The sequence below is a fragment of the Oncorhynchus tshawytscha genome, linkage group LG14 (genome assembly GCF_018296145.1).
Source record: "Oncorhynchus tshawytscha isolate Ot180627B linkage group LG14, Otsh_v2.0, whole genome shotgun sequence".
Classification (NCBI taxonomy): Eukaryota; Metazoa; Chordata; class Actinopteri; order Salmoniformes; family Salmonidae; genus Oncorhynchus; species Oncorhynchus tshawytscha.
The window spans coordinates 29,557,939-29,572,798 of record NC_056442.1 but is presented as its reverse complement, the minus strand read 5'-3'; the positions used below and the strand labels follow the sequence as shown (position 1 = coordinate 29,572,798).

The 14,860-nt window shown below is 43.2% G+C and overlaps 1 protein-coding gene across 1 annotated transcript; it reads left to right on the top strand.

Annotated features, from left to right (window-relative positions):
• The first annotated feature begins 1,313 nt into the window (after positions 1-1,313).
• On the top strand, positions 1,314-14,617 carry LOC112266963 (importin subunit alpha-3). The gene is made up of 17 exons (XM_024444939.2): positions 1,314-1,541; positions 4,147-4,191; positions 4,538-4,627; positions 5,058-5,087; positions 5,177-5,229; positions 5,544-5,639; positions 5,933-6,018; positions 6,205-6,291; positions 6,429-6,598; positions 9,730-9,774; positions 9,970-10,101; positions 10,853-10,981; positions 11,594-11,698; positions 11,789-11,860; positions 11,991-12,153; positions 12,284-12,378; positions 12,489-14,617. Exons 1-17 carry the CDS (start codon positions 1,473-1,475, stop codon positions 12,585-12,587), a joined length of 1,566 nt encoding a protein of 521 aa, XP_024300707.1. The 5' UTR covers positions 1,314-1,472; the 3' UTR covers positions 12,588-14,617.
• The last annotated feature ends 243 nt before the right edge of the window (positions 14,618-14,860 follow it).

Below are 14,860 nucleotides of genomic sequence, written 5' to 3'. Positions count from 1 at the left end.
TTAGCTACTGTTTTATCAATATGTTTTGACCATGACAGTTTACAATCCAGGGTTACTCCAAGCAGTTTAGTCATCCCAATTTGTTCAATTTCCACATGATTTATTACAAGATTTAGTTGAGGTTTAGGGTTTAGTGAACGTTTTGTCCCAAATACAATGCTTTAAGTTTTAGAAATATTTAGGGCTAACTTATTTCTTGCCACCCACTCTGAAACTAACTTTAACTCGTTGTTAAGTGTCATTTCAGTCGCTGTGGTTTAGAAATGACAAGTTTAGTAAAAGTAGTAGTCGGCCTATACCAAATACACTAATTGAGAGATCTCAAAATAGTGTGTAGGAGCTGTGGATTAGAATGATAAATATGTCCCAAAACAGTGCTCCCATAATGGTATGTCCCATACAGTTCAATTGGCTCTGTAACATCCAATTTAGTTTTAGTTCCGTGTTCACCCTTCTAGAATCTACATAAGTGGGACACATCATTATTTTGATAAAACTGGAGAACTTTGCACTTTAGACAACTTGGTACTGCCCTGGAAATATGAATTAAGTGTTCAGCAAATGGACCTGCAGGTATGTTGGCCTATACACTATGAAGCTCCCTATAATCACAACATAGTTGTTTTATGTTGAAAACAACATATTTGATGGTATATATATTTATATCTTACTTTCGCCAATTATAACAGTCATAGCTAACGTTAACGACTAACGTTAACTTACTGTTGTAATGTTACTAGCTATGTGCTTGTAGCCTATTCTGAATGTCCATTCACATTGTTAACGTTAATGTATCAATTGATATAGATATGCAGTGTAATTTAGTATATCGTATGTTGTCCTTGTGTGTAATATTCTAATTATAAAAGATTGTGAAGTTAAATAACACTTTTGACATTTGACATTGGCAGTTGGTGCCTAGCGACATTTATGATTGTTGCCATAGTGATTACTATTGAAAGTTTCAGGCTCCAAAAGGCATTAAAACATAACTTGATATGTATTACTGATGGGCACCGACAAGGAAGAAGTCTATATCTATATATCAGTATAGGACTTGTAACTATTTAGGCCTAACGCTTGACCAGAATGGACTCATTGACAGATCATAACGTTACTCAATCATGAGACTATAGAATAACTTTCATTCCCACTATTTGTAGAATTTATTGATGATAATAATTGGAGATATAGTGTAGTGGTCTGAACTACCACAGCGCAACCTAGTGAGGGTTTAATAGAATGATAACCTATTTCGCAAGACCAATGAGTGAGCAATAAGGGGAATTCCCCACCCTTCCACGCCAGAGCGAGGCTGTGCCTCAACCACCGGCATTCCCAGTATGCACCGCGGACAGACCAGCAAAAAATAGTCCGGTAACTGAAAGGCCTGAGAAAAAAAATAACTTGAAAGGGGTAGCTGCTAGCTAATTAATTTCTAACGGTGTTAAAACATAGCTAAAATTGCTAATATGGCTGACAACGAGAAACTAGACAACCAGCGGCTCAAGAATTTCAAGAACAAGGGTCGCGATTTGGAGGTAAAGTATCTGATTCCGTCGAGGGGTCCCTTTTCATATGCGCTATTTTGTGGCTTGGGGCTGCGTTGTGTGACGTCGTTTGTAATTTTCAGGATCTGGAACTTTGCACCCAGACCAAACCAGGCCTTATCTGATCGTCAAATCAAGTAATTTCTGTCAATCCATCCGAATTTCTGAACCTAAAAAGTAACCATCAACACGTTAATCGTCCCATGCTAACCAAACTAGCAATGACTTCCAGTTTCATCTAAGCTAGCTAGCTAACTACAGGCCGTGATAGCAAACACGCTGTTCGGGATAGCTAGATTTGCTATTCGACTGTCATCTGAAATGTAGTTAGGTACCTGTGTCAGAGAGCCCTCCCAGTTTGGTGTTGAGGTTTGGAATTGACATACCTAACCACATCTTTTCGGGGGATAATTTCATTAAACGAGATTCGTATCCCTTTCGGCGCTAGTCAGCCATCTCAGTGGGTTGGATTAGTTAACGTTAGCTAGCCAGCTATAGTACCACCCCTCCCCGACTAACGTTCTACTTTGCTAGTTAACTAATTTATACGCAAATGTCAGATGGTATACATCGTTAGTTATAGCAAAGTAACCAGTAAAATGTTGAAACTAGGGGGTACCGTTGGCCAACTTGGCTAACTAACTAATGACCTCAGAAAATTACGCAGTAAGAACCTCAACTATACTAGCTAACGTTAGCTGGTCAGCTACGTTAGCCACAATACTAAGTTTGTCATAGAGCAAACTACGAATATGAAGTTCAAAGTGTCAAATGTAATGGTAAATGTTTACCTCATACTCGTTAGCAGCGTCCTTAACTACAAATCTTTAACTATTGTAATGGAGCAGGTCTCGATCCCTCGACCTTCTAGCCGAAGTCCAGCGCGCTATCGACTGTGCCCCAAAAGCATGCTCAAGCGGCAGAGTCGAAATCCGCGCTTTAAACCCAGGGTCGTTACACTATCTAGTTAGCCAGTACCCGTTGACGGTAGCTAGGTTAGTATCTAATATATCTAGTATCTCAAAACAACGGCGGCATTTAGCTGGTCAGGGCCCCTTTACAGGCCTTGGCACACCCATAACGTAAGTTATAAGCATTGTGAGGTAGATGGGTAGGCAACAAGTGTAGAGGAGTTTAACATTAGCGTTACATTATACCAACCAGTGTTTTTTCCCAAGTTTTGGAACACAACATCGGGAGTCAGTGTATTGGTTGGACTCCCTTAGTTGTAAATCGTTCTGGTGGGTGGCGACAGAAAATCAGTTTCCTGTCAACAAATGCATATGTATAATCTCTAGGAACTCTATTTATTAGATATATTGTGAAATGTTACCCTCGCTATCAAATAAAAATCGTAATCTAACTTTTGACCAAACTGCACAATATTCATGCTGTGTAATGTGGTAGGATGTCGTGTGTGTGGTCTAATGTCAGCTCACTGTCTCACTAAACAGTAATATGGTGCTGTTCAGACAAAAGTTGGATTCATATGTTTATTTGATAGCGAGGGACACATTTCACTTTTACATCTGGTATGTAGAGTTCCTAGAGATTATGCACATGCATTTGTTGACGGGGAATGTATTTTTTTGTGTGAAGCAGGCTATATTGTGGTAGGGTTATTTTACACTCCGGGAGTCCAACCAATACAGACTCCTGATGTATCCCAAAGCTAGTTTGCACCCCATCTGTAATGGTCTGGAGGAGGAGGGCGCCACACCAACACCCAAGGCTTCTTCAACTTTGAAACATTTTCAGTTCAAACTAGTGGAAGCAACATGATTATAGGCAAGGGAAACAGATGATAGAGGAACACCCATACTAGCTAGGCCTATGTGTTATTGTGTTTCAGCTAGATGGTCAGGAAATCGTGTTGTCTTTGTATCCGGTTTAACAAGAAGTGCCTGCCTCTTTTTAATGAAGTAATATGACTAGTTAACGGCAGAGGCATTGTTTGCGGTGGGAACAAGCATATTGCTTGAATAACAACTAATGTGCATGACTAGGCTAAATCACACCAAGACATGATAAAGTGCTGAACTGTCTCCCACTTCACCATGGAGAGGGAATATAAGAATTTTCTAAGAAGGAAATGGGTAGTGCCCTTCTAGACCAAAGGAAGAATTTAACTTCATCCGATCATGACAAATGACCAAAGGCCCGTATGTGGTGACAGCAAATTACTTAATGAGGCCTTGTCAAAAAATGTAATGTCTGTCAATCAGGTGCTTGAAAATGGTCCCTTGTATTACCACCCAATATTAACATGAACCATAACATACAAAACTACCTGAGCAGTTCAGATCTGTAGGAAGTTAGTCTATGTAAATTGTGTCAGTGTCCTAATGTGAGTGTGAGCTGGTGATTTCAGGCATTGGTATGGCAGGCTGCTTCTATCACTGTGCCATCCATGGCTGTGGATGGAAACTAATGAAATCGGACTCTGAACAGCTCTAGGCATGAGTACACCGGATGCCGTCATCTCATCATATTGGGAGGATAAACATCTGATTTATGTTTTGGGCTTGGTTTGTGGAAGAATTAACAAACAAACAAGTGTATATTTGGACTAATGTATGCGTTTCCTCCCCTATAGACGATGAGGAGACAGAGGACGGAGGTGGTGGTGGAACTCCGCAAGGTAATCATTCACTTTCTTTCCTTTAATCTGTCAGGCAAGATACAAATGCATTTCAGTCAGGTTATCGAAGATGAGTTTGAAGGGATACTTCGGGATTTTGGCATTGTGGCCCTTTAACTGCTTCCCAAGAGTCCGATGAACTTGTGGATACCATTTTTATGTCTGTCTCCTGTCTGAAGGTAGTTTTACGAGCCAAATGCTAACTAGTGTTAGCGCAATGACCTGAAGTCTATGGGTATCTGCTAGCATCCCAAAGTATCCGTTTAAAATTCCTGTTTAATAGTTGAGCCTGTTGCCATGCTGATACATGTATGTTAAGACTGCTGTCTGTCCCTGCTCTATGCAGAACAAAAGGGACGAGCACCTTCTGAAGAGGAGAAACGTGCCCCACGAGGACATCTGTGAGGACTCTGATGCAGACGGAGACTTCAGATCGGTACGTGGCTCTGTTCAAATACTTTGAAAAGGCATCTATCTGTCCTTCCTTGAAGTAATGACTGATGGGGATTGATGTCTATGTTAAGACTGAGTTCCTTGAACTGTTAGCTAAAGATATCCACATGCGGTCCTAAACAAATAGGAGGGGGCCTCTTGCCGTTGCAGTAAAAAAAAAAAAGGATGAATATCGACTGTAATGGTTTTTTAAAATTCATTTTTTGTAACGATTTGTGACATACAAAGTTTTATCCACTGACGCTCCTCGGGGACTGGTTAGTGTCTCCATAGATTCTGACTTACTGCCTCTTAAGGCCTGACTAATTACCCTGAGGTGTGGCCACAGTGCAAACAAACGCATGACAATACCCCTGGTCATGTTTGGCAAAATAAAATTGTTCCCTAACCAAGTACCTACTTTTATTTTGCAGCAAAACACCTCTCTTGAAGCAATAGTACAGGTAAGTGCATCTCACTTCCATGTTTGAAAAATGTCTTAGACACTGATTTCCTTCCCATGTATGTGATCCCCTGTGTGCTGTTGTTGCAGAATGCCACCAGTGATAACCAGGGAGTTCAGCTGAGTGCCGTGCAGGCTGCAAGGTAGGAACTCTATCCTCCTATACCCGGCTCTGCTGGTTGCCATGGTGATTCACAGGTTCCAAAAACCATCTCTAGAATGTTGTGCAATTGTTTCATGGTTTCCGGTGAGCATGCTGACTTAGTTCTCTGTCATTGTCACCGGTTTTGTGTAATCGTTGTGTGATTTGTATTGTTGTGTCTGTACTCAATAGCACCTGTGTTGCGCAACAGCTCAATGTCTGCATTTCACATTCCTTTATTTTGTGTCTGTGTTTCAGTGTGTTTTGAGTATTGTAAGTGCAAACGTGTGAAATAATAACTTTTTCTCCCTGCAGGAAGCTGTTGTCTAGTGACCGTAACCCTCCCATAGATGACTTGATCAAGTCTGGCATTCTGCCCATCCTGGTGCACTGTCTGGACAGAGATGACAAGTAAGCAGGGCTTTACTTTGTTATAGATATTCTGTCTTACATAACACAAGTGGTTGTGACCTAAGCATTGCTGCAGTGAATGTAAGCTAAGCATCACTGCACTGAGAACAGATCTTTTCAGATGCTGATGAAAGTGCAAATGTCAGGATTTTCCCGAATCAGATGTGAGGATTGTCAAAACCCTTGTATTACCATAACAACCCTTTCCATTTCTTGTTTCATCACTCTTTGTCCCTCCCCTCTCTTCCTCTCTACCCTTTTTTCTTTCTACCGCATCTTACTCCTGCCTCCAGTCCATCTCTACAGTTTGAAGCTGCCTGGGCTTTGACCAACATTGCCTCCGGAACCTCAGAGCAGACTCAGGCAGTGGTCCAGTCCAGTAAGTACCAGCTCTCAACCTCAGCGCTACCACTGCCAGCACTCTCTGGGGGCTAGGTGGGATTTTCGATCGTCATGCCTACCAAGTCTTGGATTTGTTGGTTATGTTACCCTGAGAAGTAGATTATTTGTGGTCTTTGGTGATTGAGTTAGCTATTGAATATTGAGAGTATTTCCTCTCCTGCAGATGCTGTGCCACTGTTCCTTAGGCTGCTGCACTCTCCTCACCAGAACGTGTGTGAACAGGCAGTCTGGGCCCTGGGCAACATCATAGGTGAGTCTGGATCCTTCACTATGGGACACTAACAATGGAAGCTGATTTTTAGGATTGGCTCAGGGATTCTCTGATGTTTGTCTCGAGGCATTATCGGTGAGTGTTTGTGACACCGTCTGTTCTGTGTCTGTTCGTAGGCGACGGCCCCCAGTGCAGGGACTATGTGATCAGTCTTGGTGTGGTGAAGCCCCTGCTGTCCTTCATCAGCCCCTCTATCCCCATCACCTTCCTCCGTAACGTCACCTGGGTCATGGTCAACCTCTGCCGCCACAAGGACCCACCGCCACCCATGGAGACCATCCAGGAGGTAAGAGAGGGAGTGTGTGTGCCACCTGAGTTATGGTCAGTCTGTCCTGGCAAAATTACCTGAGGACACTGTCCAGGAGTTACTGGCTCTGTTTGTTTGTCTCTGAATCTCTGTCGTCAGTATGTTGTTGAATCTGAGCATTATTTACAGTAGTGTACAGTGTGTGTGTGCCCCTGAGGTATATGTATCCATCTGTCTGTCCTCCTAGCTCCTGCTGTACGTTCCTGTTTCCTGCCAATGTCACTCTCCCCTCATGTGAGAGATGGAGGAATTGATCAGTAGTTGGCTGGTTGTCAGTGGGATGAATGGAGGGAAGGAGAGAGCAGGATTAGTCGGTACCCAGCAGGTGTGCTCCTAAGCTGGGGAAATGAGGGCTGATTTAGTGCTCAGAGAGGCATGTCTGTGGAAGAGGCGCCACTGCTGAATAATACTGGACCATGTCTCTAAACTGCCATAAGCCCCTTAGAAAAAAGGCGTGGGATCCTTAACCGAAAACAATCGCAGTGCAGTTATCACAAAACATTATTTTCAGTGTTATAGCCTAACTAGATGATGGGCTATAAAGGCTCTCCCCTTTGACCTCCTCCCTCCGCTGACCTCACTCAAACCATGAACTTCCTTAACCTTCAGTCTTTTGTCCGTCGATCAACTCATGATGATTAATTATGTTGTTTTTAAATTGCTTGTTTTGTTGTTGCTTTAAATCCGTTTGAGATTTCTGTATGTACTGAATCACGCTATATAAGTTAATACATTTAAGTTGTGTAATTTGAAGGTAGACTCTGTGATATGAAGTAGATGCAGAAAGTAAACAGCAGAGTGGGTCAATTTTAGCTTGAGTCTCAACTTCTCCACTGTTTTCGTGCCCAAGCTACCACCCTGTGAATGGCGTGAAGTGAACCCACGCAGATACTGTGTGTGGCTGTCAGAGAGCGAAGTGTTCCATCTCAATATCCTAATCTATTCAGTGATGATAGGCCCTGCTTTACTGAAGTTGCGAGACATGGCAAGCCCCAAACATTGTGAGATACAGCTTGCTGATAGATGGGCCTAGTGCATGGTTCTGACTGTCTGCCTGTTGGCTGACCTGCCTAAACTGTGCCCCTCCCCTTTCTTTCCATCCCTCGCTAGCTCTTGTTTGTGTCCTCGGAAATACAGGAACTAAGTCTCCGCCGTTCCAAAAATACTGAATCTTAGGAGTCGATTTCCTAGTGTAATCTAATCTTGACACTCGGAAATGGGAGTCAACGTGCAAGGAGTTGGAATCAATTATTTTGGAGTTGACTCGCCACCACTACGTCGTCATCGTTAACAGTTGGGAAAATGTCAGAGAAAGGCAAGCAACAGCAGTTGATGTCGGAAGTTTACATACACTTAGGTTGGAGTCATTAAAACTTGTTTTTCAACCACTCCACAAATTTCTTGTTAACAAACTATAGTTTTGGCAAGTTGGATAGGACATCCATGACAAGTAATTTTTCCAACAATTGTTTACAGACGGATTATTTCACTTACAATTCACTGTATCACAATTCCAGTGGGTCAGAAGTTTACATACACTAAGTTGACATGGCTTTAGAAGCTTCTGATAGGCTAATTGACATAATTTGAGTCAATTGGAGGTGTACCTATAGATATATTTCAAGACCTACCTTCAAACTCAGTGCCTCTTTGCTTGACATCATGGTAAAATCAAAAGAAACCAGCCCAAAAGTTGTAGACCTCCACAAGTCTGGTTCATCCTTGGGAGCAATTTCCAAATGCCTGAAGGTACCACGTTCATCTGTACAAACAATAGTACGCAAGTATAAACACCATGGAAACATGCAGCCGTCATACCGCTCAGGAAGGAGACATGTTGTGTCTCCTAGAGATTAACGTGCAAATCAATCCCAGAACAACAGCAAAGGACCTTGTGAAGATGCTGGAGGAAACGGGTACAAAAGTATCTATATCCAAAGTAAAATGAGTCCTATATCTACATAACCTGAAAGGCCGCTCAGCAAGGAAGAAGCCACTGCTCCAAAACTGCCATAAAAAAAAGCGAGACTACGGTTTGCAACTGCACATGAGGTCAAAGATCGTACTTTTTGGAGAACTGTCGTCTGGTCTGATGAAACAAAAATAGAATTGTTTATCCATAATGACCATCGTTATGTTTGGTGGGAAAGGGTGAGTCTTGCAAGCTGAAGAACACACACCCCAACTGTGAAGCACGGGGGTGGCGGCATCATGTTGTGGGAGTGCTTTGCTGCAGGAGGGACTGGTGCACTTCACAAAATAGATGGCATAGTGAGGATGGAAAATTATGTGGATATATTGAAGCAACATCTCAAGACATCAGTCAGGAAGTTAAAGCTTGGTCGCAAATGGGTCTTCCAAATGGACATTGACCCCAAGCATACTTCCAAAGTTGTGGGAAAATGGTTTAAGGACAACAAAGTCAAGGTATTGGAGTGGCCATCACAAAGCCCTGACCTCAATCCTATAGAAAATTTGTGGGCAGAACTGAAAAAGCATGTGTGAGCAAGGAGGCCTACAAACCTGACTCTGTTACACCAGCTCTGTCAGGATGAATGGGCCAAAATTCACCCAACTTATTGTGGGAAGCTTGTGGAAGGCTACCCAAAACATTTGACCCAAGTTAAACAATTTAAAGGCAATGCTACCGAATACTAATTGAAGGTATGTAAACTTCTGACCCACTGGGAATGTGATGAAAGAAATATAAGTTTGAAATAAATCATCCTCTGCCATTATTCTGACATTTCACATTCTTAAAATTAAGTGGTGATCCTAACTGACCTAAGACATTTTTACTAGGATTAAATGTCAGGAATTGTGAAACTGAGTTTAAATGTATTTGGCTAAGGTGTATGTAAACTTCCAACTTTGACAAGTTAAATGAGAAGTGAAGGCCAACTTTCTGAGAAGTACAGGTGCAATGCTAACCATCTGAAGGGGATGCTCTGAAAACCGTTGCTGGCAGCAGCACAGCCGCATTGTGAATTCACAGGGCTGTTTTAAAAATTGTCCAGTTGTCACATCCATAGTGGGAATATCCTATTCCTGTCATTTTGTTGGCATCTTCCTCATTGACTATCTTGCTCTCTCCCTTTTTTTTCTCTCAGATTCTTCCAGCTCTCTGTGTGCTGATCCACCACACTGATGTTAATGTGAGTATTCCTGATTCCATGATGGTATCCAGAAAGAGACAACCCGAATAGTAAAACATTGACATTGATAATATTGATTTAAAAAAAAAAAAAAAAAATTCTCCCCATTTAATAGCCACAAACAGATACTGGTATATGATCCATGTGTTGATGAATGAGTGAATATTTGGTTTTTGGGACCTTTGACCCCTGTAGATCCTGGTGGACACAGTGTGGGCTCTGTCCTACCTGACGGACGCTGGCAACGAGCAGATTCAGATGGTCATCGACTCGGGCATCGTTCCCAACCTGGTGCCCCTGCTTAGCCACCAGGAGGTCAAAGTCCAGGTACGGAGACACAGATGCTAGTGGGCCACAGATCTAGGATCAGCTTAGCCCCCCCAAATCCCATCATTAACTACAAAACTGTCTGTAGATCAGCATCTAGGAGCAGCTTCATCCTACTCAGTGGGGCTCAGGAAGACCGATGCACACCAAATGGAATGGTTGCTTTTGTAAGGACTGAGCCTTTGCCCTACCATAGCTGTTTTTACAGATGTGATGGAATCAGATGGGTGTGTAAGCAATATGGAGGTGGCTTCTCTATGCTCATTAGAATGATGGGTAGAGCATCCTATTACTTATCCATATCAGTTTCCTTCAGGTCTGCAAACACTTGACGGTCGTGGCTAGGGGTGGTCAAGTACTTGGAGACCTGTACACTGTGGTGGCAAGATAAAGTTATGTTTGGGGGGGAAGGGCAAGTGTTAGGAAAAGAGCTCTTGTCCTGAGCTGCGGTGTTTTGACTGGAGACTGATTCCTGTCTGGCCTGTGGGGGGTGTAAGACAGTTACTATGGTGCAGTAGGTAAGTTGGCCCTAGATGATACTGCTCAGGACTTGAATGGGTCTTACTCCTGGCCCTGATCCCCAGTCTGGTGCTTACTGTGCTGATATTCATACTCAAGTCATTCTTTGGGTGGCGGTTGCATTTATTGGTTGGTTTGCTTACTATAGTTAGTTGCATGAATGTTCATTGATGCTTGGAGTTGTTTGTATTGACTGTTATGTGAAACTTTGATTGTGTGTGTGTTTCTCTAGACTGCTGCTCTGCGGGCGGTGGGCAACATAGTGACTGGAACAGATGAACAGACCCAGGTGGTGCTCAACTGTGATGCCCTGGGACACTTCCCCTCTCTCCTCACACACCCCAAGGAGAAGATCAACAAGGTAACACATACCGTAAAACATCCACTCCGCACTGCTTTACCTTGCCACAGCATAGCAGGTGTGTTAGTGGGACTGATCATGCTAGACGTGATGATATCAGAGACATGCTGCTAGTGTGAATGCTATATGAATCACGGTGAATGGGGATACAACTATTAGTTCGGTACTCACATCATGGAAGACCTGGATCGAGAGGCTGATGGAAATTGCAGTTTAAGTAGATTTTGGGGTGGTCTGGGATAGTGGGTAGAGTATGAGGTGTGTGTGTGTGTGTGTGTGTGTGTAGTATTTCTGGGTGGAGGATAGTGGGCGTTGAAGACCCATAGGTCTCTGCTGATATCGGAGTGCATCTGAGGCCTGTCACTCAGAGGTCCCTCCCTCAGTGACTGAGCCAATGATTGGGGCCTCCAGCACCCCTCAGCTCTGAGCTGGAGTCTGATCTAGCTCAGTCCGCACTCCTTAGAATTCCACATGGGAACTAATCACCATGTCTGCAGTCCTCCTGACACATGCACACACTGACTGCTTATTCAGTCTCTGTAAGCCCTGGCTCTATCACACAACACTTAAAGGAGTAGTCAGACTGAGTACTGCTGTTCTCCCATCCTGCAGGAGGCAGTGTGGTTCCTGTCCAACATCACAGCAGGCAACCAGCAGCAGGTGCAGGCAGTCATCGACGCCAACCTGGTACCCATGATCATCCACCTTCTGGACAAGGTCTGTTTCATCACTTTCACGGCTTCATTCATCACTTCATCAGTGCTTTCTGTCACACAAAATGACAAATTAATACAAATGTTTTTGCAGGGAGACTTTGGAACACAGAAAGAAGCAGCCTGGGCCATCAGCAACCTGACAATTAGCGGGAGGAAGGACCAGGTGAGCTCAACTGAGGCCTACCTGCTTTACCACATACGTCACCTGACATCCAGACATACACTCAAATGGCCACTTTGTAATAATGTATTTTGTAAACCCTAAAGCTTACCCTTCTCCTCCGGGCCTGTAGGTGGCGTACCTGATCCAGCAGCAGGTGATCCCTCCCTTCTGTAACCTGCTGACAGTGAAGGATGCGCAGGTGGTGCAGGTGGTCCTGGACGGACTCAGCAACATCCTCAAGATGGCCGACGACGAGGCCGAGACCATCGCCAACCTCATCGAGGAGTGTGGAGGTGAGTGCCCAGCCCACAGTTACCTTTCAAACACAAACAGTAGGTAGGAACAATTATGTTGAAGTATAGTGTTTGTATCTCAGTGGATGTGTAGATTTGACTTGAACCATCTCTCTTTCCTGCCCCTCAGGTCTGGAGAAGGTGGAGCAGCTCCAGAATCATGAGAATGAAGACATCTATAAACTGGCGTATGAAATTATTGATCAGTTCTTCTCATCTGATGATGTAAGTCAGTTCACTGATATGATCATGTCTTGGTTGGGGAAGGTACTGCATACTCCATTGTGGGGAATGTCTTATTGGTATAGATGATTAACTTATTGTCTGATGTTCAGATTGACGAAGACTCCAGCCTGGTTCCGGAGGCGATCCAGGGGGGAACGTACGGCTTCAATTCCTCCACCAACGTGCCAACAGAGGGGTTCCAGTTCTAGAAGGCATCTCGGGAGTCTGGAGTTTTGTTCGCGATGCAGCACTCTGTTCAACATAAAACAAATTAGGAGAAAAAGAGAGCGAAAGAGTGTGAGAGAAATTAGATCCATTGTGCTTGGCTCGTGGGATCCGTGGCTGCATCTTATCTGAGAAAATGTGTGGATTTCGTTTGGCATTCCAGGGGAACCAGCCCAAATGAAGTTTGAGATGGCGAGTGGGTGCGAGTGAGTGAGTGGCTACATGTTGCAAAAAAACAAACATCTACATCGAATGCGTTGAGACACGCCAAGTAACTTCCATGTTATTGGAGCTGTCGACTAAAACGGAAAACTACTACAATGACAACAAAAATGCGGTGTCAGCCCGGGGAGAACCAAATACATCAAAATCAAGAAATTGAGGCAACAAATCACAAAAACACAAAAGGAAAACCAACAAAACAAGCATAAGATGAACCATATGACAATTCTGCGGTCCTCCGACCGGAGGGGGCACCACCTGTGCGCCCATCCCCAAATCGGCCACGCCATCAGACGTGTGTGAATGGACCCATTGTGTATGAATGTCTGGACTCAGTGCTGAGGAGCCAGGTTCATCTCCTCCAACCAGAGGCCCTCGATGGGGCGTCTCCCCCCCCCCCTGCGGAGGTGGGCAGGGCCAGAGTCCAGCTGCGCTTGTGCGAGAGAATGGACGAGTGGTGTGTGTGCGTGTCTGGAGAGTGCAAGAAGACTGGATGTGAACGCATGCAGAGAGAAAAAAATACATAAGAGTAACAAAACCGAGAAGCGCAAACGAAGGAAAATACCAGAAGAAATTCTGCCTTAAGAGGCAGATACAAATCCCTGAAAAGAAGAACTTTGGAAAAAAAAAAAAAAAAAAAAAAAGCCATCATCATAAGGGTTTTGATTGTTGAGTTAGTATTAATTAACACTGGACAATGCTTTTGGCAGGGGGAGCAGTGGGTGCATTGTATTCAGATGCATTTGGTGGCTTTTCTTTTTGCATCCAGTGTACAATTTTTTTATTTTTTTTCCCCCTGCTTTTACTTTCATTGCTTATGGTGATAAGGATCATATTCCACCTTCCCACAATAACCATAACTTTGCACCAGATATGGGTTTGATGCTGTGAAATTCTGACATGACTATTGTCAACCAAATGACTTATATACTCCCCTAGCATGATTTGATGTGTTTTCTTTCTCTTGAAGCAAAAATCACTGCTTTGCAGTATTGTTGCCATAGCTTTGAGCTTTGACTTAACATAAGGGGGAATGAAAAATGGCAGTTATGTAACATCGATTCATAACCTTTGCATGTACTAAACTATAGCACAGTTAATTAAAACATTTTTTTTAGTTTCTTTAGGCTGTGTACACAGTGTCATTTTAATTTTTTTTGTAAACTGTGCTGTTTTAAATGTTACATGTCTCCCCCTCCCCTACTGACCTAAATTTCTGATTTGAAAATTAATCTGAACAGTTTTGCACATGTACTGCAGAGTGAGAGGCCTGAAGTTGTTCAAAAGGTGTGGTTAGACTCTCAATCATACCTGCTAACACCAACAATATGCATCATCCAACCACAATCTGTTTTATATTCAGTTGTAGCAATGATCAACTCATGTTGAGCCATTTTAGTGAATGAGAAACATTTTTTTTAAGGGGGGCAATAATTGTTCTGCCTCTGATATTGAGGCACCCCTGAGTTGGGGAAAGGTAAGTATCAGGGATCGGACCCCCAAGCCTCGACAAGGTGTCTCAATGATACATGTTGAGCCTTATTCCTTAATCTAAAACTCATGAACAAGTTTGCAGTACCTCCCAACCCCTTGCTCCTTCCCCCTCTTTACCATTTAGGTGCACCATCTTCCCCTTCTGTTGAACATAGTTTTTTTTTTATTTTTTAGCAGCAGCAGCATTCCTTGTTAGCAAAGATGTGGTTTCAAAAAAATGGAATGGAAGAAGTTGGTTATCCTGTTGAGTTGGATCTACAGGCTAGGTTGTCTTCAAGAAAATAAATAGTGAAACCTACAGGTATGGTCTGTCATTTTGTGTTGTTGCTTTTGATATTTCATTGAGGATCAGCATTTCAATATCTTTGTCAAAAATAAACGTCCTTAATGCAGTGCTATGGTGAAAGAAGTTAAGCATTAGTGTATATATTTTTACTACAAACATCTCATCTACCCAGACCCGAATGCTCACACCTCCATCCCTAAGGCCTGCATTATTTTGCCACTTGCTCATAAATTGTATCAATTAGTTTTCCTCGGT

Bases quoted from the DNA above. Each gene is read 5' to 3' on its own strand.
- LOC112266963 (XM_024444939.2), top strand. From the start codon at position 1,473: ATGGCTGACAACGAGAAACTAGACAACCAGCGGCTCAAGAATTTCAAG. The intron at 6,599-9,729 runs GTAAGAGAGGGA...TTTTTCTCTCAG, and splicing joins CCATGGAGACCATCCAGGAG to ATTCTTCCAGCTCTCTGTGT. The intron at 12,154-12,283 runs GTGAGTGCCCAG...CCTGCCCCTCAG, and splicing joins CCTCATCGAGGAGTGTGGAG to GTCTGGAGAAGGTGGAGCAG.